This window comes from Streptopelia decaocto, assembly GCF_964273445.1.
Source record: "Streptopelia decaocto genome assembly, chromosome: 27".
NCBI classification, from domain to species: Eukaryota; Metazoa; Chordata; class Aves; order Columbiformes; family Columbidae; genus Streptopelia; species Streptopelia decaocto.
In genome coordinates, this window is record NC_138682.1 from 2,440,760 (window position 1) to 2,465,978 (window position 25,219).

Below are 25,219 nucleotides of genomic sequence, written 5' to 3' on the forward strand. Positions count from 1 at the left end.
CTATGGGTCTCTATGGGTCCCATTGACTCCCATTGATCCCTATGGCTGGCTATGGGTCCCTGTTGCAGAATGCAACCCCCCTCTCTCCCCCAGTTTGGAAGGAGCGGGCACGTCTCCCTCTTTCTCCGCTACTTGAGGCCGACAGCTTCTTTTGTGTGGCCCAGAGCCCCTGGCCAGGCCCGTTAAGAGAAGGGAGCGCCGAGGAGCCAGGGTGGGGTGCAGAGAAGCTTCTAGAGCGCCCACAGCCAGGTCTGATCAGATAAAAACGGGATCCTCGCCGAGACTCCGCCCATTGTGCGGGTCCCTCGGAGCACGAGCTTGGCCACTGGTGCCCGGAGCCACGGGCCCCCTGGATGGAGACCCCGCTGGCCTGGCCACGGGTGTCAGTAAAACCTCGCAGGATTGCGAGTATATTCATACTCTTTGTGCACATTTGCACACGTATTTTCCGTGCACATTTGCACGTGTATAAATTATTTCCTCGCACAATCACGAGTGTATCTGTATCAAAAATCGCTGGTCAGCAGGACCAGGGCAGTGACCCTTCCCCTGTGCTCTGCACTGGGGAGGCCACACCTGGAGTGTTGTGGTCAGTTCTGGCCCCTCAGCTCAGGAAAGAGATTGAAGCGCTGGAGCGGGTCCAGAGAAGAGCAACAAGACTGGGGAAGGGGTTGAACACAAGCCCTATGGGGAGAGGCTGAGGGAGCTGGGCTTGTTCAGTCTGGAGAAGAGGAGGCTCAGAGCTGAGCTCAGCACTCTCTAGAACTACCTGAAGGGCAGTTCCAGCCAGGGGGGGATTGGGCTCTTCTCCCAGGCATCAGCAATAGGACAAGGGGCCATGGGCTTCAACTCTGCCAGGGGAAATTGAGGCTGGAGATGAGAAAGCAATTCTGTGCAGAGAGTGGTCAGGATTGGAATGGCTGCCCAGGGAGGTGCTGGACTCACCGTCCTGGAGGTTTTTAAGCTGAGATTGGACACGGCGCTTAGTGCCATGATCTAGTCAATGGACTGGAGTTGGACCAAGGGTTGGACTGGATGGTCTCTGAGGGCTTTTCCAACCCCGTCCATCCTGTGATTCTGTGATTCTGTATTTTCCTTCCGTGCACACTTGCACGTGTAACTTTCCGTGCCCAATACGAGCACGTGTTTAAATTCTTTCCTCGCACAATCGCGGGTGTATTTTCCGCCCGTGCTTCCACAGAAGCGCGTGTAGGAGCCCGCGCACACTCGCACGTGTACGTAAATGAACCCTCGCAGGGTTGCGAGTGTGTTATAAACTTACTACTCAAGGAATACTTTTAAAAATAATCCGCACCGTGTTTGGCAAGTGTGTATTTCTCCGGGACCCAGGACGGCTCCGGCGTTGTTTGGTGCAGCCACGTCCATGCACTCTCTGCACCGCCTGCTGTATTAGTTGCTGCCCCGTAATAATGTTCCTCAACTGGTATCCGAACCTGTATTCAGTCCCTTTTGCAGTGCTACAACCCTGTTTCTCACCGGTTTGATACAAGTTGTTTTGGACCCTGTTGTCCCTTAAATTGACCTCGGGGTGCCTCCGTGTAACATCCCGTGACAGGCTGTTCCGCGGTCCAGCGGCAGAGCTGGGAAAGGGCTGCAGGCGGCTCCGCCGCAGCCCGGCTGCGCTGCCCCTGTCCCGCAGCCGGGACGGCCCCTCGGGCTCCCCCAGGCCGAGCTCCGCCCGGCTCCCGGCTCACACACCTGTGGTTAATACTAATTAACGCACACTGGGTTTAAGTATTCAGTGAATGGCATATTATAAGGGGTGGAATGTCCTGGTTTTGTTAAAAACAAGTTTCTCTTTCAGTGAATTTGCCTGTCAGCTCAAGCTTCATATTAACTGCATTGTCCTGGAGAACCAGACCCATGTTTTGGTAAACCTAGCAATGGAATGCAAACTTATTGATAAGCACGGATGGACATCTCGCGAGAGGGGCGACGAGAAACAAGTGACCAAGAAACTGACCAACTGTGTGTAACATTCCATTCACGGGATACTTCATATAAAAGTGGGAGATCACGAGGATCTCGCCCCTTTTCCCTTTGCCTTTTCCCTTCTGCTTATGGCGACATTAGGAGAGGACCTTGCGAGTCGTCCCTGCGAACTGAGGCCTAGGGAGAGACTGAATCCAGCTCCATTGGCTGCAGAGTCCAGTCCAGGACTTCGGGTGCCTGCCCTGCAGTTGCTGAGACTTTCAAGATTGGTTTTGTATATTTTGTATTATTTTCTCTATTCTTATTAGTAGCATTAGTAAAACACGGGTCGAGGGCAGGGTCGAGGGCACGCGGCGCAGCGAGGGCGGGTGGGGTGGGAAGGGTCCGGCAGCCAGAGCCCCCATTCCTGACGGTGGGGGCAGCGTCAGGGGGACGCGGGGAAGATGCAGCCGAAGTGCTCCAGCAGCAGCTCCAGCGCCTGGCTCTGCGGGGTCACGTCTGCCGCCAGGCTCCCCGGCTCCCGCTGCGGCCGCAGCAGCGTGGGCCCGAACACGACGCCGATGTTGTGGCGCGTCATGCGGTTCACGTGCGCCCGCTCCATCACCCTGCGGATGAGCGGGGTGCACCACATCCAGCCCTGGTCCTCCAGCCGTCACCCCGGTCCTCCAGCCATCACCCTGGTCCTCCATCCATCACCCCGGTCCTCCAGCCATCACCCCGGTCCTCCAGCCATCACCCTGGTCCTCCAGCCATCACCCTGGTCCTCCAGCCGTCACCCAGGAGGTCCATGTGTCACTCTGGCCGGCTCTAGCCCTCCCTGCCCCTCCCCTCGTGCACCAGGGCAACCAGCTCCCCCCCGCAGTCACCCCACGGCACCCCACAGCCCACCCAGCTTTGGGGCAGCTCCGAGCCCACCCCCCGCCTGCCCCCCCCAGCGCCCCCCTCACCGGCAGAGGTGGCCCAGCAGGTAGCGCAGGGTGGCGTAGCTGGCGGGCGGCAGGCGCTGCACCAGCTCGGCCACCCGCTCCACCCGCTCCCTGCAGTCCGGCAGCTCTAGGGGGGGACACAGAGTCAGACACGGTGCCCCCCCCAGCACCCCCAGCCTGGGGACGCCCCCGGCGAGCGCTGCGGGGAGGCACCCACTGGTGGCTTCGATGAAGGGCTCAAAGAGCCCGTAAGGCACCAGGGGCTCGGGCAGCTCCCGCAGGAAGAGCTTGAGGGCACCGGCCACCACGTGGACGTCGCTCCACTCGGGGTCCGCCAGGCTGACCCGCTCCTCTGGGAAGGGATGGGGAGGCCGGTTGCCCTGGGGTCCTGCAAGCCCCGGAGCCACCGGGGCCACCCCTGCCCAGCCCCCGCTGACCTTGGAGCGGCTGCTCGGGGAAGACGTAGCGCCCGTCCGAGGTCACGGCGCGCTCTGCGGGGCGAGGGAGCCCATGGGGAAGGAGCCGCCTTCCCCATCCCCGGCCATGTGCTCCAACACGGCTCCCGCGTCCCCGCCCCGCCACCCCCATTCCGCGCCCCCCCCCCCCCGGGTCCCCTCACCCCGGTCCACAGTAAAACGCAGCTTCTGGATCACAGAGAGGTTCCCATTGACCCGGTAGATCCCATCAACGTCAAGGCCTGGGGACAACGAGGGGGGTGAAACGTGATGGGGATGTCCATGCGGACGGGTGGGTGGGCGCGCTGGGTGGGGGGACCCACCTCGCTCCTCAATGGCCTCCACGCAGAGCCGCACGAAGCGGGGCACGGCGCCGCCCTCCCGCCGGCACAGCGCGGCCAGCCCGCACCCGAACACCTGGGCTGGGGAGGGCGGCGCTGGGTCAGACTGGGACGGGGGGCGCTGGGACTTAGCGGGGGACGAATGAGACTGGGGCACAGGGCACCGGGAGCAGGAGGGAACGCGGGGGCTGCGGGGCTGGCGGAACGTGGGGACACCGGGACTGGGAGGAGACAGGGGACACGAGACGTGGGAGCAGGGAGGGGAACACGGGGACCAGGAGGCACAGAGGGACTGAGGGGGTGTTCGGGGACTGGGGGGTGGGGGAGGACGGACACTGGATCAGGAGGGAGACGGAGCAGGAGGGAGACGGAGCAGGAGGGAGATGGAGCAGGAGGGAGACGGAGCAGGAGGGAGATGGAGCAGGAGGGAGATGGAGCAGGAGGGAGATGGAGCAGGAGGGTCACCGGGACCAATGGACACACAGGGATCCGAGACAGGGATGCGGGTGAGCAGGACACGGGCGCACTGGGGACAGGCAGCTACGGTTCAATGAGTACTCGGGCATCTCTTCCTCTCCCACTTGGGGGCAGAGGGAAGACGTGGGTGGGTTTGGGCCGATCCCAAGGGCGCGGTGGGACATGGGGGGAGGACCCGCAGCCGGGGAGCCCCACCTCGAATGAGCCCCTTGTCCTGCAGGCTCTGGAGCGACGGCCGCTTGGCGATGAGGCGCCTGAGCCTGCTCCTCACCCGCTGCTTCTCCGCGGCGCCGGGGCTGGGGGGGCCACCTGGGGGCACAGCGCACACGGGGTGCGGTCACAGCCCCCCAGCCCCGAGGCCGCTCCTCTCTGCTCGGTCTCCCAGCCCCACCTGCGGCTCCGGTGCCCTCGGTGGCCCGTGGTGCCTCATCCTCGTCCCCACTGAGCTCCGCCAGGTTCCAAATGTCTCCCTGGTGCAGCCACCCCACGGGTGCGTCCACGGGGTTCTCCATGTCCTGGGTGGGGGGAGAGGGTGCTCAGGGTGTGCTGGGGGGGTGGGGCGGCCATGGGGACCTGCCCCCCGTCCCGCCGGCACCCGCTCACCAGGCGGCGGATGGTCCCCGCGATGGCCAGCGCCCAGTCCCGCACGGCGGCCTCCTGCTCCCACTGCAGCAGGAACTCGTTCCCCGGCACCGTGCGGAGCTGGGGGGGGCACAGGATGGGGGAGGGGGTGTGGGCTCCCAGGAACCCCCACAGGGGGACCCAGGAACCCCCACAGGGGCCAGGGGACCCAGGAACCAACCCCCACAGGGGGACCCAGGAACCCCCACAGGGGCCAGGGGGACCCAGGAACCCCTACAGGGGCCAGGGGGACCCAGGCACTTCAGGGGTGCCCTGCTCACCCCTCCCCAAAGGAAGTGGGTGCCCTCAGCCCAAGGTGGGGTCCCCACACCCCCTGCCCCAGGGCAGCCTTTAGTCCTAGTCTGGCGGTTCCTGAATGTGCTGGGCTGCGGGGTCCACTCCTCTATGGGCTGCATTTAGGGGACCCCTGTGATGCCCAGACTGCTATGGGGAGCCCTGGGCTGTGCACCTCGGGCACCCCACACCCCCCGGGCCCACCGCACTCACGTGGAGGACGTTCTTCCTGCTGGAGAGCTCAGGGGCCCAGCCCAGGGCAGCCCCCCGCAGGTCCACGCTGCTCTCGGGGCGGCTGCTGGTGGGACCCTGCGGGGCAGCGGCACTGTGGGTGTCCTGTGTGCCCCCCAGCCCTCCCCGCACTGCCCCACCGTGCCCACCATATCACAGGGTCACAGGGTCACAGTGTCACAGGGTCACAGGATGTTTGGGATTGGAAGGGACATCAAAGCCCATCCAGTGCAATCCCCCCATGGAGCAGGAACACCCAGCTGAGGTTCCACAGGAACCAGGCGGGTTGGAATGTCTGCAGAGAAGGAGACTCCACAACCCCCTGGGCAGCCTGGGCCAGGCTCTGCCACCCTCACCACCAACAAGTTTCTGCTCAGATTTCAGTGGAACCTCCTGTGTTCCAGTTTGCACCCATTGCCCCTTGTCCTGTCCCTGGTTGTCACCAGAAGAGCCTGGCTCCATCCTCCTGACACTCCCCCTTTCCATCTTGATCCCAGGAATGAGTCCCCCCTCAGTCTCCTCTTGTCCAGCTCCAGAGCCCCAGCTCCCTCAGCCTTTCCTCACACGGGAGATGCTCCACTCCCTCCAGCATCTTGGTGGCTGCGCTGGACTCTCTCCAGCAGTTCCCTGTCCTGCTGGAACTGAGGGGCCACAACTGGACACAATATTCCAGGTGTGGTCTCCCCAGGGCAGAGCAGAGGGGCAGGAGAACCTCTCTGACCTACTGACCACCCCCTTCTAACCCACCCCAGGTCCCATTGGCTTCCTGGCCACAAGGGCCCAGTGCTGGCTCAGCCACAGCACCCGGGATTCCCAGCTGGTCTCCCATCCAAGCACTGACCAGGCCCGACCCTGCTTAGCTTCCCAGATCAGACAAGATGAGCCATTCTCAGGGCGCTATGGCTGCATTATTTTATATATATGTGTATATATATATGTATATATGTTTCCCAAGTGTATCCTTATAGTGTCTGAACTAAACCCTTTATTCAAGGGCAGAGCAGAGGGGCAGGAGAACCTCTCTGACCCACTGACCACCCCCTTCTAACCCACCCCAGGTCCCATTGGCTTCCTGGCCACAAGGGCCCAGTGCTGGCTCATGGTCACCCTGCTGTCCCCAGGACCCCCAGCTCCCTTGCCCCTATGCTGCTCTCTAATATGTAATTTCCCAGCCTACACTGGAACCCGGTGCTGAGCGTATCCCCCAACGCTCAGCCCCCGCACTGCCCCGGCCCACCCCACGGCCCCGCTCACCCAGGCAGCGGGCGCTGGCCCCTTGGGCTCCTTGTAGAAGATGAGGCTGTTCCCGGCCAGCACCACCCAGGACACCCCCCAGCTCTTCCTGCAGAAGGGGAGGGGTCCCCAGGCTCTGCCCGGCCAGGGCGGGGGGCAGCACAGCCCCACACCGGCCCCGGGCACCTTTGGGGCACATCCTGTCACCCTCGGGCTGGCAAGACCACGAGCGCCTTTGTGTGCCAGAGACGCGGCTCACCCGGAGCCCCTCAGTGTGAATGGGGGCCAGGGGGGCACAGCCCCCCAGGTATAAACTCCCCCCCCAGGCTGCCATGGCCCCTCTGCTCCAGTGCAGACCCCCCCACCCCAGCACAGACCCCCACCCCAGCAGAGACCCCCTTCATTAACACGGAGCTCCCCGCAGCCCTGGCCAGGACGCCCGCCCGGCACCGTCCCCCGCACCAGGACCCCCCTCGGGTCCCAGCCCCGCACAGCACCCAGCACCCCCCCACCCAGCTCCCACCTGAGCTTCCGTCCCCCCTCGGCGATCTTGGTCCTGTTGAGCAGCCCGGCCCTCTGCACGTCCTGCAGGGACAGGGTCAGTGCGCCCCGGCCACCCGGCCCCCCGGCCCCCAGCCCCCAGCACCCAGCCCCCAGCACCCAGCACCCCCAGCACCCCCAGCACCCCAACCCCCAGCACCCCCAGCCCCCAGCCCCCCAGCACCCCCAGCACCCCCAGCCCCCAGCCCCCAGCCCCCCAGCACCCAGCACCCAGCACCCCCAGCCCCCAGCACCCCCAGCCCCCCAGCACCCAGCACCCAGCACCCCCAGCCCCCAGCACCCCCAGCCCCCCGGCCCCCAGCACCCCAGCACCCAGCACCCCCAGCCCCCAGCCCCCCAGCCCCGCAACCCCCAGCACCCCCAGACCCCAGCACCCCCAGCCCCCCAACCCCCAGCACCCCCAGCCCCCAGCACCCCCAGCACCCCCAGCCCCCAGCACCCCCAGCCCCCCAACCCCCAGCACCCCCAGCACCCAGCACCCCCAGCACCCAGCCCCCAGCACCCCCAGCACCCAGCCCCCAGCACCCCCAGCCCCGCAACCCCCAGCACCCCCAGACCCCAGCCCCCAGCACCCAGCCCCCCAGCCCCCCCAGCACCCAGCACCCCAGCCCCCAGCCCCCAGCCCCCCAGCACCCAGCACCCCCAGCCCCCAGCACCCAGCACCCAGCCCCCCCCGTAACTCACGGTGGGCAGGGCGGGGGCGCAGCGCGGGGGCTCGGATGAGGCCGGGGGGGGCTGGGGGGCAGCTGTCCCGTCCTCCAGCCGTGGGTGGGCAGGGGGCCGCCCATGGCTCACCTGCAGTGGGGGGGCAGCGTGGGGCGCACACCCCAGGCTCTCCCTGCTGTCCCCCCATATCCTTCCCAGAGCCCCCATTACCCATCTCTGCCTTGACACCCGCCCCGTGCCACCCGTCCCACCAGCTCCCTCCCCCTGTGCCCCTGCCCCCCCACAGCCCATCCCCCCGCTCACAGCGCCACTGGGGACCCTGGACCCCCCGCAGCTCCAGGGCTCCGTGCTCCGGGGGGGCTCAGCACGGCGGGTCAGGCTCTGCGGGGGACACAAGGGACATGGAGCAGCCTCAGCATGGCCAGAGCCCCCAGGACTGGGCCCCCTCCCCCCCCCCCCCAGCAATTAGTGCCGGCACAGATTAGCAGCAGCCCCCCAGGGCTGTGCCAAGGCCAAGGGCAGGACAGTGTCCCCAGGACCCAGAGGGCGCGGGGGGGTCAGAGGGAGAAGTGCTGGGGCACAGGGGGTGGTGGGAAGGTATTGGGGACACATCTGGAAGAATCGGGGAGTCACGGGGGCCACCGTGTGGGACAAAGAGGGGAAGGCATGAGGAGCAGAGCGGACATTGGGGACACAGGGCAGAGCGGACATTGGGGACACAGGGGCAGAGCGGACATTGGGGACATGGGGGCAGAGTGGACATTGGGGACACAGGGGCAGAGTGGACATTGGGGACACAGGGCAGAGCGGACATTGGGGACACAGGGCAGAGCGGACATTGGGGACACGAGGAGCAGAGCGGACATTGGGGGAAACAGGGGCAGAGCGGATATTGGGGACACAGGGGCAGAGGGGACATTGGGGACATGGGGGCAGAGCGGACATGGGGGACACAGGGGCGCAGGGACACGGGGAGCGGGGGCAGCGGGACGGATGCTGGTGGGGAAGTGCGGGGGGGGGGGGGGCACGGAGGAACGGGAGCGCAGACCCCGCTGTCAGGGCCCCAGCGCCTTCCCCCCCCGGCCCCGTGCCCACCGGCTCCCGGTGCTGCCGGGGGGGTTTCCAGGAGCTCCGGCCCGTCTGGGGGTTGTAGAAGAAGCAGCGCCCGGTGTTGGGGTCCAGGTGACGCTCCCAGGCACCCAAAACCTGGATGGGGGGGCTGCTTGGCAAGGGGGGCTCAGCCTGGCCCCCCACTCGCTGCAGCTCCTCAAGGTTGGAGTAGATCATGGGGGCTCCCTGGGGGGGCTCCTGGGAAAACAGATCCTAACTGGGGGGGGGTACAGGTGGGTGATGGGGGGGTGAGGTTGGGGTGTAGAGGGTACAGGTGGGTGATGGGGGGGTGAGGTTGGGGTGTAGAGGGTACAGGTCAGGGTTGGGGTGCAGGTGCTGAGGGTACAAGGCGTGGGGGGTGCAGGGAGAGGATGCAGGTTGGGGGTGCAGGTGTTGGGATGAGGGAGGGGTGCAGACGCTGGGGGTGCAGGGGGGGGCCTCAGGGGGGAACAGGGCGGGGGGCACAGGGTGTCCCTGGGGCCACTGCACCCACTCACTCTGGCGCCCCTGGCCAGCGGCTCCTGCAGGGGCCGGCGCGGCGGCGGCGCTGGGGGGCTGGGGGGGGTCAGCCCGGCCTCCTGGGGGGGGCCCCGCAGGTCCTCCAGTGAGCAGCAGCGCTGGCGCGGGCCTGGGGGAGAGCACGGTACCCACAACCCAATGATGCTCCGGGCACAGGTGGGGCAGTGACCTTCCCCCCTGCGCCCCAACCCTGTTTGCCCCAGTGCCCCCCAACCCCACCTCTGGTGTCCTCCAGCGCCTGCAGCCTTGAGCCCCCTCCACCTCCTGCACCCCCAGCCCTTTGGCCCCATCACCCCACAGGCACCTCCAGCCCCTGTGCTGTCACAGAATCACAGAATCACAGAATGGACGGGGTTGGAAAAGCCCTCAGAGACCATCCAGTCCAACCCTTGGTCCAACTCCAGTCCATTGACTAGATCATGGCACTAAGCGCCATGTCCAATCTCAGTTTAAAAACCTCCAGGCCGGTGAGTCCAGCACCTCCCTGGGCAGCCATTCCAATCCTGACCACTCTCTGCACAGAATTGCTTTCTCATCTCCAGCCTCAGTTTCCCCTGGCAGAGTTGAAGCCCATGGCCCCTTGTCCTATTGCTGATGCCTGGGAGAAGAGCCCAATCCCCACCTGGCTGGAACTGCCCTTCAGGTAGTTCTAGAGAGTGCTGAGCTCAGCTCTAAGCCTCCTCTTCTCCAGACTAAACAAGCCCAGCTCCCTCAGCCTCTCCCCATAGGGCTTGTGCTCAATCCCTTCCCCAGTCTTGTTGCTCTTCTCTGGACCCGCTCCAGCACTTCAATCTCTTTCCTGAGCTGAGGGGCCAGAACTGACCACAACACTCCAGGGGTGGCCTCCCCAGTGCAGAGCACAATGTCAATGGGTCCTCCAGCCCCATACTCTCGGTGACCCCTTATTTCGTGCCCCAAGCCCACAGCCCCGCTCTTCCCCCAGCCTGTGCACCCCCACTCACACCCAGGACCTCCAGGGGGGTGTCCCCCAGCCCACCCTACGCCCCTAATGCCCCCAACCCCTTCCCAACACCTCCGCTCCCGTGGCTCCTTTCTCCCGATGCTCTGCCATCCTGCGTCTCCCCGCCCCGCAGCACCAGCCCCGTGCCCCCCAACACTCACCTGTGTCCCCAGGCTGGCTGGGGGGCTGCGTGCTCCCCCTCCCCGTGTCACCAGGGTCCAGCTCCGCCACGTAGGCAGCGGGGACAAAGAAGGGCCGAGCCCATTGGGGGTCGCCGGCCCGTCTCACCCGCCACCAGTCCTCGTTGGCCTTGTGGAGCAGCAGGAACCGCTCGCCGGCCGCCATGGCCACCCGCCGCCCGTCCTCGGCGCGGTACGCGTAGTCGTACATGGCACAGAGCACCGCGGGCGGCTCGGCGCGCCGCCTCCGCCACCCCTCCGGGCGCCAGCGCCGCGCCAGCATCCTCGCCGCGCTCAGGGCGCCGGGGCGCGCCGCGGCCTGGGCCCCCCCAGCTGCGGGACACAGAGCAGACGTGCCCCCTGGTGTGACTGTGGTGAATGGGGCCGAACGGGGCCAGCGGGACCCCACTGCAGGGCCAGGACCCAACAGACCAAGCTGTGGCCCACAGACAGAATATGTTCCCCGGCCACGGCGATGTCCCCAACCCACGGCAATGTCCCCAACCCACGGCAATGTCCCCAACCCACGGCGATGTCCCCAACCCACGGCAATGCCCCCAACCCACGGCAATGTCCCCAACCCACGGCAATGCCCCCAACCCACGGCAATGTCCCCAACCCATGGCAATGTCCCCAACCCACGGCAATGTCCCCAACCCATGGCAATGTCCCCCAACCCACGGCAATGTCCCCAACCCATGGCAATGTCCCCAACCCACGGCAATGCCCCCAACCCCTGGCAATGTCCCCAACCCACGGCAATGTCCCCAACCCATGGCGACGCCCCCAGCGAACCTGTGCACAAGCAGTGGAGGGACCACGTGTGGCTCCAGTTCCCGGTGCCAGGGGAGCCAGTGCCTGGCCCCGGGATACAGGGGACGGGGGAGACCAGGAGGACCAGAGGGCCTGGGGGTGCTGAGGCAGCCGGGGCTCGGGGACGGCAGGAAACCCAGCGGCTGCTGCAGCAGGAAGCAGCGAGGCTGCGGTTTCCTTGTGCTGCACGGCGTGGGGCTGGGGGTGGCGCTGGGGGCCTCCGGCGCTCATCCCATGGCCTCGGGTGCACGGCCCCATGGCCTCTAGTGCCCATCCCATGGCCTCGGGTCCATGGCACGAATTATTATTATCACCACAAATTATTTTTGTGCTGATTATCTTTTACTTTGAAGCATGGTGCTTCTTATCCATTTCCTAGGATGATTGTATAGCAATAACATATTCAAATATCATCCCAGGAGGACTTCAGTGCTGCACACTCAGTTCCTATAGACTGTATCCAGGCAGCATGGCTGCCATTCACCATTTGGCTGTGATGCCATAGCTACGATCACATTGTCCTGACCTCACATTGACTGCCCACGACAAATCGATTTTACAGTGTCATAGCTATTTTTTAAATCACTACAGTATATTTTATTAAATGAATTATGCAGCAAATTAAGCCTACACTTAATTGAAGTAAAACGGGACATTTGTAGAGCAAGCAGCTGAATGCATGATCAGCTGTTTTGCTGAACTGAGGTCCAATTAATTGTCCAGTAACTGAACTTTTTTTCAGTGGTCTTTAGGGTATAGGCTTATATGCACAAGCAGGAAGCATCACAGTCCAATCCAACCCATTGCTCCATCCTCCTGACACTCCCCCTTTCCATATTGATCCCCAGGAATGAGTCCCCCCTCAGTCTCCTCTTGTCCAGCTCCAGAGCCCCAGCTCCCTCAGCCTTTCCTCACACGGGAGATGCTCCACTCCCTCCAGCATCTTGGTGGCTGCGCTGGACTCTCTCCAGCAGTTCCCTGTCCTGCTGGAACTGAGGGGCCACAGCTGGACACAAGATTCCAGGTGTGGTCTCCCCAGGGCAGAGCAGAGGGGCAGGAGAACCTCTCTGACCTACTGACCACCCCCTTCTAACCCCCCCCAGGTCCCATTGGCTTCCTGGCCACAAGGGCCCAGTGCTGGCTCAGCCACAGCACCCGGGATTCCCAGCTGGTCTCCCATCCAAGCACTGACCAGGCCCGACCCTGCTTAGCTTCCCACATCAGGTGTTCTCAGGGTGCTGTGGATCTGGACGGTCTCCCATCCAAGTACTGACCGGGCCCGACCCTGCTTAGCTTCCCAGATCAGACGAGATGAGCCATTCTCAGGGTGCTATGGCTGCATGTATTTTATATATATGTGTATATATATATGTATATATGTTTCCCAAGTGTATCCTTATAGTGTCTGAACTAAACCCTTTATTCAAGGGCAGAGCAGAGGGGCAGGAGAACCTCTCTGACCTACTGACCACCCCCTTCTAACCCCCCCCAGGTCCCATTGGCTTCCTGGCCACAAGGGCCCAGTGCTGGCTCATGGTCACCCTGCTGTCCCCAGGACCCCCAGCTCCCTTGCCCCTACTCTACTCTCTAATATGTAATTTCCCAGCCTATACTGGAACCTGGGGCTGTTCCTGCCCACATTCAAGACTCTACACTTGCCCTTGTTACACACAGGAGGGTCGTGGGGGAACCTCGTGTGAGCTGCGGTCGCTGCGGGCGGCGGCGTCCCCTGGTCGCCATGGCAACCCCGGCGGGGCGGCCCCTGTGTCGCCATGGCAACGGAGTTGCCATGGCGACACAGGGGCCGCCCCGCCGGGGTTGCCACGGCGACCGCATGGCCGGCGCTCTCGCGAGGGTTGGGGCTGCATGCGCGCTCCCGACGTGCCCCGCGCTCCCGTTGCATCAGCGATGCGGCTGCGGGTGGCTCCGGGCGCTCCCGCCGCGCTCAAGGTGCTGGCGGCCGCCGGGGCCGCCGCCGCCCCGGTGCGGCTGGTCTGGGGGGACCCGTTAGTTGAGCTGAGCCCCCCGTGGGCGCCCACGCTGGAGCTGGACAGCGGCACCGTGCTCTTCTCCCCCAACGCCATCTGCCTGTGAGTACCGGGGGGGTGGGGGGGGGCGCCCCCGCCGCTCCCGCTCACCCCCCGTCCGACCCCCCCCCCCGCCGCCAGGTTCTTCTTCCTGGAGCGCGGGGAGGAGCCCACGGAGCTCACGAACCAGTGGCTGGAGTGGGAGGCGACCGAGCTGCAGGTGGGACTGGCAGCTTCCCCAAAGATCTAAACTGGGGGTCCTTGGGACCTGGGGGGGTTAGGAGGGGGGGTCAGTAGGTCAGAGAGGTTCTCCTGCCCTTGAGAAAAGGGTTTAGTTCAGATACTATCGGGATATGCCTGGTGAACATATATATATGCATACATATATATCTATTATATGCAGCCATAGCACCCTGAGAATGCCTGATCTCGTCTGATCTGGGAAGCTAAGCAGGGTCGGTCCCGTTCAGTACTTGGATGGGAGACCGTCCAGATCCACAGCCATAGCCCCCTGAGAATACCCAATCTTGGAAGCTAAGCAGGGTCGGGCCCGGTCAGTACTTGGATGGGAGACCAGCTGGGAATCCCGGGTGCTGTGGGCTGAGCCAGCACTGGGCCCTTGTGGCCAGGAAGCCAATGGGACCTGGGGGGGGTTAGAAGGGGGTGGTCAGTAGGTCAGAGAGGTTCTCCTGCCCCTCTGCTCTGCCCTGGGGAGACCACACCTGGAATCTTGTGTCCAGCTGTGGCCCCTCAGTTCCAGCAGGACAGGGAACTGCTGGAGAGAGTCCAGCGCAGCCACCAAGATGCTGCAGGGAGTGGAGCATCTCCCGTGTGAGGAAAGGCTGAGGGAGCTGGGGCTCTTTAGTTTGGACAAGAGGAGACTGAGGGGTGACCTTATTAATGTTTATAAATATATAAAGGGTGAGCGCCACGAGGATAGAGCCAGGCTCTTCTCGGTGGCAAACAATGATAGGACAAGGGGCAATGGGATCAAGCTGGAACACAAGAGGTTCCACTTAAATTTGAGCAGAAACTTCTTCCCAGTGAGGGTGGCAGAGCCTGGCCCAGGCTGCCCAGGGGGTTGTGGAGTCTCCTTCTCTGCAGGGCCGCCCATGGCTCACCTGCAGTGGGGGGGCAGCGTGGGGCGCACACCCCAGGCTCTCCCTGCTGTCCCCCCATATCCTTCCCAGTGCCCCCATTACCCATCTCTGCCTTGACACTCGCCCCGTGCCACCCCGTCCCACCAGCTCCCTCCCCCTGTGCCCCTGCCCCCCCACAGCCCATCCCCCGGCTCACAGCGCCACTGGGGACCCTGGAGTCCCTGCCCCTCCCCCGCCAGTGGGCCCGGCTACCTGACCTGACCCCTTCTGTGTATGTGTCTGTGTGTCTGTGTGTGTCTGTGTGTGTCTGTGTGTGTCTGTGTGTGTCTGTGTCTGTGTCTGTCTGTCTGTGTGTGTGTGTGTGTCTGTCTGTGTGTGTGTCTGTGTGTCTGTCTGTGTGTGTCTGTGTGTGTCTGTCTGTGTGTGTGTCTGTCTGTGTGTGTGTCTGTCTGTGTGTGTGTCTGTCTGTGTGTGTGTCTGTGTGTCTGTCTGTGTGTCTGTCTGTGTGTCTGTCTGTGTGTCTGTCTGTCTGTGTGTGTCTGTCTGTGTCTGTCTGTGTGTCTGTCTGTGTGTCTGTCTGTCCGTCTGTCTGTCTCTGCTCCAGCCGGCTGCCTCGGCCGCCCTGTACGCTCAGCTGGTTCACGGCAGGAAGGCGCTGGAGGCCGTGGGGGCCCTGGGGCAGCTGCTGGACCACATCGAGCAGACCCTGACCAGGAGGGGCACCGCCTACCTTGCCGGGGTGAGTGGCACCATGGGATGGGATGATGGAGCCCCGGGGTGAGTGGCACCATGGGATGGGATGATGGAGCCCCGGGGTGAGTGGCACCATGGGATGGGATGATGGAGCCCCGGGGTGAGTGGCACCATGGGATGGGATGGGATGATGGAGCCCTGCTCCGGGGGGGGCTGCCGGCACCCTCCTCCCGGAGAGCCGAGCTCCTGCCCCTGCAGAGCCCTGAGCCGGGGTTGGTGCCTCAGCGCCTCTGCTCCTGTGCCCCAGGACACCGAGTCAGTGGCCGATGTGGTTGTGTGGGGCGCCTTGTTCCCCGTCCTTCAGGATGAGACCAGCCTGCCAGGTAAGAGTGAAATAGGGGTGCCGAGGGAGAGCATTCCGTGTGTTCCTGTGGCTCTAAGAATCATGCTGCTCGCTCTGTCTTGCCCCCCAAGGTGAGCTGCGGGCGCTCAGGACCTGGTTCCAGAACATGACGCTTTCGGAGGCCTGCAGGAAAGCTGCTGACTTGGTTTTGATGCCCAAAGCGCTGCTGGAGTTCAAGTCGTACCTGCAGAAGCATCCTCCGCCCTGCCCGGTCACGCAGAGAGCGACCGGCAATGAGCCCGAGGGGCGGCCTGGCCCGGGGACCGGCCACCGCGGGGCTGCCGGTGACGGGCGCGCGGAGCCGCAGCGGGACCAGCCCTCCCCGCAGGAAGAAGACGGATCCGAGCGCGCCCTGACGGAGGAGGAGATCAGCGCCGCTGCGGACGCATGGGCCTGTGGCGCTGCAGCGCTGCCCAAGCCCTGGAGACCGCAGGAACCTGTGTGAGTGCAAGGGGACAGCAGGGCCGGCTGTCCCAGACCCGCGAGGGGCCTGGAAAGGGCTCCCGGGCCGACGCCGTGTGGTTCGCGGGTCGGGTGGCTCCAGCGCCCGCTCTGACTGCTCTGTCCGTGCCAGGCTGCCCGTGGACGGCATGAGGAACGTGCTCATCACCAGCGCCCTGCCCTACGTGAACAACGTGCCGCACCTCGGCAACATCATCGGCTGCGTGCTCAGCGCCGACACCTTCGCCAGGTGAGACGTGGTGATGGGAAAGCGCCCGGGGCGCCTGGAGCGGGGTCTGCTCGATGTGGTCCAGCAGCTGCCCCAGGGCCCCCACGGCCTCCAGCGCCTTCCTGCCGTGAACCAGCTGAGCGGACAGGGCGGGCGAGGCAGCCGCTGGAGCAGAGACAGACAGACACACAGACACAGACACACAGACACAGACACACAGACACAGACACACAGACACAGACACACAGACACAGACACACAGACACAGACACACAGACACACACACAGACACACAGACACAGACAGACACACAGACACAGACAGACACAGACACACAGACACAGACACACAGACAGACACAGACACAGACACACAGACACACACAGACACACAGACACACACAGACACAGACACACAGACACAGACACACAGACACAGACAGACACACAGACACAGACAGACACAGACACACAGACACAGACACACAGACAGACACAGACACAGACACACAGACACACACAGACACAGACACACAGACAGACACAGACAGACACACAGACACACACAGACACAGACACACAGACACAGACACACAGACACAGACAGACACAGACAGACACAGACACACAGACAGACACACAGACAGACACACAGACAGACACACAGACAGACACACAGACACAGACACACAGACAGACACACAGACACACACAGACACAGACACAGACAGACACAGACACACACACACAGACACAGACACACAGACAGACACACAGACAGACACACACACAGACACAGAGACACACACAGACACACAGACACAGACACACACACAGACACACAGACACAGACAGACACACAGACACAGACACACAGACAGACACAGACAGACACACAGACACACAGACAGACACACAGACAGACACACAGGCACAGACACACAAACAGACACAGACAGACACACAGACACAGACACAGACACACAGACAGACACAGACAGACACACAGACACACAGACAGACACAGACAGACACACAGGCACAGACACACAAACAGACACAGACAGACACACAGACACAGACAGACACACAGGCACAGACACACAGACAGACACAGACAGACACACAGACACACAGACACAGACACACAGACAGACACAGACAGACACACAGACACACAGACAGACACAGACAGACACACAGGCACAGACACACAAACAGACACAGACAGACACACAGACACAGACACACAGACACAGACACACAGACACAGACACACAGACACAGACAGACACAGACACAGACAGACACAGACACAGACAGACACACAGACACAGACACACAGACAGAGACACACAGACACAGACACACACACAGACAGACACACACACACACAGACACACAGACACAGACACACAGACACAGACAGACACAGACAGACACACACACAGACACACACACAGACACAGACAGACACACAGGTTGGGAGGGGCTGCGCCGCCCCAACGCCCCCCCGGGTGTCACCGCCCCTTCCCCGCAGGTACAGCCGCCTGCGGAACTGGAACACGCTCTACGTGTGCGGCACGGATGAATACGGCACGGCCACCGAGACCAAAGCCATGGAAGAGGGGCTGACGCCGCGGGAGATCTGCGACAAGTACAACGCCATCCACGCCGACATCTACCGCTGGTTCCACATCTCCTTCGATTGCTTCGGCCGCACCACCACGCCGCTCCAGACCACGTGAGCGGCTGCGACCCCGGCGCCGCGTGGGGAGGGACCGGTGCTGGGGACCCCCGGCTGCGGCTCCGGCGCCGCGTGGGGAGGGACCGGTGCTGGGGACCCCCGGCTGCATCCCCCGGCGCCGCGTGGGGAGGGACGGGTGCTGGGGGTGCTGGGGACCCCCAACCTGTCTGAGGGCGCGTTATGGTGCTCCAGGGTTCCCTGGCTTACGGGGGCTGTGCAGCAGACAATGAGGGCAGCATTTTTAGCACAAATCAAAAAAGGGGGAATTGTAGGAAACTGCAGCGGGTCTGTGGGATCCTTGACAGAAAATATGGGAGTGCAGATCAGCCTTGAGATATTCAGATTTACCCTTGAGAGGGATGGGAGTAAAGGAGTGTCCGGAGCTATGGAGTCGTACCCGTGAGAGAAGGGGATAGAAGAATAACATGGATTATAGCAAAATTAACCAATGAGGTGTTACTGCTGTAACTTGTAACCAATAGCGAAAAGCCACATGAACTGGTAGAATTGTATAAAAATGCACTCGTAGCAATAAATGGCGCCTATTACTTTCATCTTGAAAGAATATGGTCCATGTCGTTTGTCCGGTTCAACCGCGGCAGGGCTGTTCCCCTCCTTGTTGTCCCAGGATTGCCCAGGACATCTTCCGGCGCCTGCTGGCCCGCGGGTTCCTGCTGCAGGACACGGTGGAGCAGCTGCGCTGCGACGCCTGCCAGCGCTTCCTGGCCGACCGCTTCGTGGAGGGCGTCTGTCCCTTCTGCAACTACGAGGAGGCCCGGGGGGACCAGTGCGATAAATGTGGCAAACTCATCAATGCTGTGGAGCTGAAGGTAGGACGGGATCTCTTTGGGGAGCACCCCAAAACGCGCCCATCTCGCTGTGCTCAGGACCCCCAGCCGTGTCCTGGGCTCCCTCTAAACCATGTTTTTCCTCCTTACAGAATCCGCAGTGCAAGCTCTGCAGGGGGGTCCCTGTGGTGAAAAGCACCCAGCACCTCTTCCTGGACCTCCCCAAGGTGGGTGTCACCCCTGGGGGGGCGGGGAGGGGTGTCCCACCCTGGTACCACCCCCGTGTGTCCCCGCAGCTGGAGGCGCGCCTGGAGCCCTGGCTGGAGCAGTCCCTGGCCACCGGCGACTGGACGGCCAACGCTCGCTACATCACTCGCTCCTGGATCCGGGACGGGCTCAAGCCGCGCTGCATCACCCGGGACCTGAAGTGGGGCACACCTGTGCCTCTCGACGGCTTCCGGGACAAGGTGGGTCCCACCTGGCCGCTCTGTTGCAGCATCTGTCTGGGAGGAGTGGGTGACACTGGGAGCTGTGCTGCCATCAGAGACCTGGACAGGCTGGAGAGCTGGGCGGGGAAACATTGAATGAAATAGAACAAGGGCAAGGGTAGAGTCTTGAATGTGGGCAGGAACAACCCCAGGTTCCAGTGTAAGTTGGGAAATTACATATTAGAGAGCAGTGTAGGGAAAGGGAGCTGGGGGTCCTGGGGACAGCAGGGTGACCATGAGCCAGCACTGGGCCCTTGTGGCCAGGAAGCCAATGGGACCTGGGGGGGGTTAGAAGGGGGGGGTCAGTAGGTCAGAGAGGTTCTCCTGCCCCTCTGCTCTGCCCTGGGGAGACCACACCTGGAATCTTGTGTCCAGTTGTGGCCCCTCAGTTCCAGCAGGACAGGGAACTGCTGGAGAGAGTCCAGCGCAGCCACCAAGATGCTGGAGGGAGTGGAGCATCTCCCGTGTGAGGAAAGGCTGAGGGAGCTGGGGCTCTGGAGCTGGACAAGAGGACACTGAGGGGGGACTCATTCCTGGGGATCAATATGGAAAGGGGGAGTGTCAGGAGGATGGAGCCAGGCTCTTCTGGTGACAACCAGTGACAGGACAAGGGGCAATGGGTGCAAACTGGAACACAGGAGGTTCCACTTAAATATGTGGCCCAGGCTGCCCAGGGGGTTGTGGAGTCTCCTTCTCTGCAGACATTCCAACCCGCCTGGTTCCTGTGTAACCTCATCTGGGTGTTCCTGCTCCATGGGGGGATTGCACTGGATGAGCTTCCCAGGTCCCTTCCAACCCCAAACATCCTGTGACACTGTGATCTGTCCCCAGGTGCCCTGCCATGGGGATCCCCTGCTCATGTATCGTTCTCCCCTCAGGTTTTTTATGTGTGGTTTGATGCTCCCATTGGCTACTTGTCCATTACGGCCAACTACACGGAGCAGTGGGAGAGGTGGTGGAAGAACCCCCAGCAGGTAGGAGCCGGTGCAGCTGCAGGACAGAGGTGGGGACGGAGCTGGACGCCAGAGCCCCACTGATGTCCCCCCCACCTCCCGCTGCTACCTGGCAGGTTGAGCTCTACAATTTCATGGCCAAGGACAACGTCCCGTTCCACAGCGTCATATTCCCCTGCTCGCTCCTGGGCGCTGATGACAACTACACCCTGGTGAACCACCTCATTGCTACAGGTACTGGGGGTCACCAGGGATCGTGGAGCTCCACACCCCCCACTGTCCCTCAGCGGGGGAACAGTCTGGCCTGTCCTGCACCAGCACAAAAGTGCGTTTGACTGGACTTAAAGCCCCTTGGAGCTCAGTGTGAGCCGAGTGTCTCCCTGCACTGTGGGGCTGTTCCCTGCCTGGGAGGGCGCTGGCTCCGTGTTTGGCTCCATGTTTGGCTCTATGGTGGGGTCTCTTCTGCCCCCCCCCCCAGAGTACCTGAACTATGAGGACGGGAAGTTTTCCAAGAGCCGGGGCGTGGGAGTGTTTGGGGACATGGCCAAGGACACGGGCATCCCCGCGGACATCTGGCGCTTCTACCTGCTGTACGTGCGGCCCGAGGGGCAGGACAGCGCCTTCTCCTGGAGCGACCTCCTGCTCAAGAACAACTCGGAGCTGCTCAACAACCTGGGCAACTTCATCAACAGGTTCTGGGCCGCCCTGGCAGCGAGCGGCAGGGGCCACCTCTGTCCCCAAGCTGCGCTCATGCCTGCTCTCCCTCTGTCCCCAGAGCCGGCATGTTTGTGTGCAAGTTCTTCGGTGGCGTCGTCCCCGACATGGTCCTGACGCCGGATGACAAGCGGCTCTTGGCCCGCGTCACCCTGGAGCTGCGCCAGTACCACCAGCTGCTGGAGAAAGTCCGGTGGGTGGCGGGGACCCCAGGACCGGCCCCGAGCTGAATGAGCACGGGAGGGGGAGGGCAGGGACCTGCAGCCCCACTCAGCCCCTCTATCCCCTGCCCAGCATCCGCGACGCCCTGAGATGCATCCTCAGCATCTCCCGCCATGGCAATCAGTACATCCAGGTGAACGAGCCCTGGAAGCGGATCAAGGGCGACGAGAAGGACAGGTAGGGAGGGACGGGGCGATGCGGGGTGGGGGGGGGGGGGGGGGCGCTATGCGGGGTGGGGGGGGGGCGCGCGATGCGGGGTTGGGGGGGGGGTGCGATGCGGGGTTGGGGCGGGGGGGGGGGCGCGATGCGGGGTGGGGGGCGCTATGCGGGGTGGGGGGGGGCGGGCAGTGACGGGCGGTCGCGGTGACGGGCGGTTTGGTCCCCGCAGGCAGCGTGCTGGTACGGTGACCGGGGTGGCGGTGAACGTGGCCTCCCTGCTGGCCGTCATGTTACAGCCCTACATGCCCAGTGTCAGCCTGGCCATCCAGGGGCAGCTCCGCATCCCCCCCGACTGCTTCGTCCTGAGCCACGACTTCCCCTGCACGCTGCCCGCCGGGCACCGCGTGGGCACTGTAGGTGCTGGGGAGGGGGGGGCGAGCTGTGCCCCTCCCCATGGGTGGGCTCGGGGTGTTTGCCCTGCAGGGGTAACCCCTTTTCTCCCTGGCTCCAGGTAACCCCACTTTTCCAGAAGCTGGAGAACGAGCAGGTTGAAGCCCTGCGCAAGCGCTTCGGGGGAGGACAGGTGAGCAGGGGCTGCGCTGTCCCCACAGCCACCTTGGGCACCTCGTAGCCTCTCCGCTTCTGCTTTCTGTCCCTCCTCAGCTGCTGTCTCTCCTTTCCCAGACCGAAGATCTTGCTCTAAAGCCCCAGGTAACTTTGAGCAGGACAGGGTACAGTGCAGAGCCGCAGCCCCGGGGACTGGAACCTCTTTCTGTCCTTCCACAGGCCCAACAGCCCCATCCAGCCCCGGCGACCCTCGTGGCTGCAGGTGACCCCCAGCTGGTCCAGGAGCTGACGGAGAAGGTGGCCAAGCAGGTGAGCAGCGGGGGCAGGACTGGCTCCGTCTTGCCTTTACTGCCCAAGCCCTTATCACCCCCCTGCCTGCCCCAGGGCAACCACGTTCGGCAGCTGAAGGCCAACAAGGCAGAGAAGGCAGAGGTGGACACGGAGGTGGCCAAGCTACTGGAGCTGAAGAGGCAGCTGTTACTGGCTGAGGGCAAAAGCCCTGAAGTCCTTGTCCCCAAAGGGAAGCGGAAGAAGTAGCACCTGGTTCCTCTGTGCTGGGGAAGCAGCCCTGGTGATCCCAAAGAGCAGCCCAGGCTGTGGGTTATATGGATGTAATAAAATGCAACAACTATACACTTGCGTATGGAAGCAGCGCCCTCCCCGTGGGTCAGTCTGTGCCGGGGGGCAGCGCCCCTCCAGTCCATGGCGCCGCCCAGGTCGGCGGGGGCAGCGGCGGCTCCTACGCCCGGCGGAGGCTCACGATGCGCTCGATGAGCGCTGCCCGCGTGCGCGCCACCTCCGCGCCCAGCCGCCGGATCTCGGCGCGGAGCCGCTCGTTGTGGGCCGTCAGCTCCAGCACCCGCCGCTCGCTGGCCAGCTCCTTGTTGGCCCCCCCGGCGCCGCCCCTCTTCCTCTTCGCCCCGCGCCCCGCGGCGGCCCCCGCCGCGTCCTGGCTGCCCGGCCGGCGCGGGGAGGCCCCGCTGGAGGCTGAGCCCGGCGCTCCCGCCGGCTCCGCGCCTGCTGCACCCGCCGGCTCCAGCAGCGTCAGCAGGTCGGCAGCATCCAGCTCGCAGCCTGCCCGCTCCGTGCCCCACAGCTGAACCAGCTCTGCCTGCTGGGGGAGAAGAGGAGCCAGCCCGGGTGACAGGAGCCGCCTGCCCCGTTCCCCCAGCCAGGGGCACCGCCGGCCCCTCACCTGCTCAGCCCCCCAGGGCGCGGAGGGTCCGCTGGGCTCCGCTGCCGCCAGCACCTCCTCTAGGTCCTGGTACCAGGCGTCCAGGTCCCAGCCCGGCAGGGCGCCGGGGGGTCCTCCCGCAGGCAGCCCCTCGGCTGCCATCGGCACCTCCGGCCAACGCGGCGCTGTGGGGACGGGAGGAGCGGGGCGAGTCGCGCCGGGGCCGTCAGCTTCGGGAACCGGGGCGGGGGGGGAACCGGGGCGGGGGGGGAACCGGGGCGGGGGGGGAACCGGGGCGGGGGGGGAACCGGGGCGGGGGGGGAACCGGGGCGGGGGGGGAACCGGGGCGGGGGGGGAACCGGGGCGGGGGGGGAACCGGGGCGGGGGGGGAACCGGGGCGGGGGGACGGGGGGCGGGCCCAGCAGCCTCAGGGGACCGCCCCCCCCTTACCTGCTCTCAGGTGTGGTGGTCGACAAGGACGCACTTTCTCCTGAACGCCTGGGGATGGAGAGGGACAGGGTCACGCTCCGCCCCGCCGGCCCCGCGCAGCGAGGGCCGGGTACCCGGCACCCACCCCGCTCCCGGTCCGTGTGCACGCCGGGGCGGCCCGCGGACACCCCGCTCCCCAGGGACCCGGGCGGCCCTCCCAGGACCGAACCCGGCCGCGCCCGGGCCGGCTCCCCAGCGCCCCCCGCGCACCTTCCTGGGCGGCCCCGGCTCCCCGCGGCTCCGGCCCCACCGCTGCTCCCCGCGCATCCTCGGCCGCATCGTCCCTCGCTGCCCCGCTCTGCCCCGCGTCGCCGCCCGCGCCCCTTTTAAAGGGTCCCCGCCTGACGCAATGCTCGCGCGGGCCGCAGCCAACGGGCGCCCAGCGCGGCGTGACGCACGGGCGCTGCGAGCCAATGGGAGTGGGCGGGCGGGTCAGGCGCGTCACCGCCCACCGAGCCGGAGCGGCCCCCGAGGGTCGCGTGCCCGGGGGGGAGTCACGCGGGCGGATGATGCAACGGCGGGAAACTGGCCCCGCCCCGCCTTAAAGAGCCCGCGGCGCGCCGGCGGGTTCGCACCCCCGGGGGGCGCCGGGGGCGGGGGGCGGCCCGGCCGCTTCGGAGCCCGCACCACAGCCTCGGGTCGGCCCCGGCGCTCCCCGGAGCACCGCCGGTCGCTCCCCGCGCTCGCCCACGCGAGGCGCGCCGGGATCGGGCCCCCCCGCCGTGCGCAGGCGCGGGGTCGGAGCGGTCACTGTCGCGTCTCTTCCCTGCGGGAACGTGGGAGCCGGTGGCGCTGCCCCCGCCGCCATCAGCACCGGTGGGTGCGCACAGCCCCGTGCCCGCCCCCCTGGACACGCACCCGCGTGGGCTCCGCGGCCGTGCAGCCCCCGCCCCACGGGCCGCTCGGGCAGTGCCCCCCCCGGGGCTGGGGCCGGGGCTCATCCCGCCCGCTGCAGGGGTGTCAGCAAACAGGACCCAGAACCACGGGCGCAGTTCTATGCGGGGCTTTTATTCCAGCGCTGGGAAACCAGGGGGTCGCGCCCAAAGCTTCGCCCACTGATCGGAACTCCACCACATTTATACAATTTGCTGACATACATATTCATTAGGGTTACAACGTGTGTGTTGCATATTCAGCAGATGACATCATTATGTCACAATATCGGTTGCAGCCCCTTGGAACTGCTCTGAGCATGCGCAGTGCCCTCTGGTGGTCGCTCGGGGGTCTGCAGGATGAAGTCAGGAGTCTTCATCACCCGTGCACTTGTCACCTTTTGTCACCGCACATGCGCACTATTCCCATACCCATTATAAAATCATATCAAATACTCAGGTTTCTTGGATGCACGTCCTCAAGGTTTCTTGGACGCGCATCCTTTCCGTTCAAGATAAGATAAGGACTTACTGAGAACTAATAGAACTAATTTTAGTTCCCTACTCTCAAGCTAAGAGATAAAACCTTGTGTACCACCTGTGAAATGTCAAGATAAGGCGAGAATCTCGGATACAGTTTACAAAAGCAAAATACAGCTACTACAACAGGGGGACGTGGAGCCCCCGTCTTGCGCACGACCCTCCCGCAGCACCGGCGCGGGGGTGCGACCCCACCGGGGCGCAGGACGCTTGGTGTCCTGTTCCCCCTCCTCCAGCGGCCTGGGGGTGCAGTGACCCCGCCGGGCCGGTACCG

General features: G+C 64.2%; 3 protein-coding genes across 5 annotated transcripts; 1 reads left to right on the top strand and 2 right to left on the bottom strand.

The window, feature by feature from the left end:
- Positions 1-1,795: 1,795 nt before the first annotated feature.
- ARHGAP9 (Rho GTPase activating protein 9) lies at positions 1,796-10,832 on the bottom strand. Its single transcript, XM_082073552.1, has 17 exons — positions 10,510-10,832; positions 9,366-9,496; positions 8,854-9,066; positions 8,062-8,139; positions 7,777-7,887; positions 7,055-7,116; positions 6,553-6,640; positions 5,281-5,376; positions 4,756-4,854; positions 4,544-4,667; positions 4,348-4,461; positions 3,658-3,756; positions 3,499-3,576; positions 3,317-3,370; positions 3,097-3,231; positions 2,901-3,006; positions 1,796-2,558 (listed from the first exon to the last, which is right to left on the bottom strand). Exons 1-17 carry the CDS (start codon positions 10,808-10,810, stop codon positions 2,378-2,380), a joined length of 2,070 nt encoding a protein of 689 aa, XP_081929678.1. The 5' UTR covers positions 10,811-10,832; the 3' UTR covers positions 1,796-2,377.
- Positions 10,833-13,231: 2,399 nt separating this feature from the next.
- MARS1 (methionyl-tRNA synthetase 1) lies at positions 13,232-22,518 on the top strand. Of its 2 annotated transcripts, XM_082073505.1 has the most exons (20): positions 13,232-13,430; positions 13,509-13,587; positions 15,072-15,206; positions 15,468-15,543; positions 15,635-16,004; positions 16,138-16,254; positions 17,773-17,976; positions 18,608-18,809; positions 18,920-18,994; positions 19,064-19,234; positions 20,134-20,229; positions 20,325-20,442; positions 20,687-20,900; positions 20,984-21,115; positions 21,217-21,321; positions 21,533-21,716; positions 21,815-21,886; positions 21,988-22,014; positions 22,090-22,179; positions 22,255-22,518. In XM_082073505.1, exons 1-20 carry the CDS (start codon positions 13,249-13,251, stop codon positions 22,405-22,407), a joined length of 2,802 nt encoding a protein of 933 aa, XP_081929631.1. In that variant the 5' UTR covers positions 13,232-13,248; the 3' UTR covers positions 22,408-22,518. The 2 variants fall into 2 exon arrangements, with proteins under 2 accessions (XP_081929631.1, XP_081929632.1); XM_082073506.1 differs by lacking the exon at positions 21,988-22,014.
- Positions 22,464-23,827, bottom strand: DDIT3 (DNA damage inducible transcript 3). Of its 2 annotated transcripts, XM_082073515.1 has the most exons (4): positions 23,744-23,827; positions 23,495-23,542; positions 23,066-23,229; positions 22,464-22,981 (listed from the first exon to the last, which is right to left on the bottom strand). In XM_082073515.1, exons 3-4 carry the CDS (start codon positions 23,204-23,206, stop codon positions 22,610-22,612), a joined length of 513 nt encoding a protein of 170 aa, XP_081929641.1. In that variant the 5' UTR covers positions 23,207-23,229; positions 23,495-23,542; positions 23,744-23,827; the 3' UTR covers positions 22,464-22,609. The 2 variants fall into 2 exon arrangements, with proteins under 2 accessions (XP_081929641.1, XP_081929642.1); XM_082073516.1 differs by lacking the exon at positions 23,744-23,827 and having other exon boundaries at positions 22,465-22,984.
- Between the last annotated feature and the right edge of the window lie 1,392 nt (positions 23,828-25,219).

Bases quoted from the DNA above. Each gene is read 5' to 3' on its own strand.
- MARS1 (XM_082073505.1), top strand. From the start codon at position 13,249: ATGCGGCTGCGGGTGGCTCCGGGCGCTCCCGCCGCGCTCAAGGTGCTG. The intron at 15,544-15,634 runs GTAAGAGTGAAA...TTGCCCCCCAAG, and splicing joins GGATGAGACCAGCCTGCCAG to GTGAGCTGCGGGCGCTCAGG. The intron at 20,443-20,686 runs GTACTGGGGGTC...CCCCCCCCCCAG, and splicing joins GAACCACCTCATTGCTACAG to AGTACCTGAACTATGAGGAC.
- ARHGAP9 (XM_082073552.1), bottom strand. From the start codon at position 10,810: ATGCTGGCGCGGCGCTGGCGCCCGGAGGGGTGGCGGAGGCGGCGCGCC. The intron at 4,668-4,755 runs GTGAGCGGGTGC...CCCCCCACCCAG, and splicing joins CGGGGACCATCCGCCGCCTG to GACATGGAGAACCCCGTGGA. The intron at 3,577-3,657 runs GTGGGTCCCCCC...CGTTGTCCCCAG, and splicing joins GGAGGCCATTGAGGAGCGAG to GCCTTGACGTTGATGGGATC.
- DDIT3 (XM_082073516.1), bottom strand. From the start codon at position 23,206: ATGGCAGCCGAGGGGCTGCCTGCGGGAGGACCCCCCGGCGCCCTGCCG. The intron at 22,985-23,065 runs GTGAGGGGCCGG...CTTCTCCCCCAG, and splicing joins CGCCCTGGGGGGCTGAGCAG to CAGGCAGAGCTGGTTCAGCT.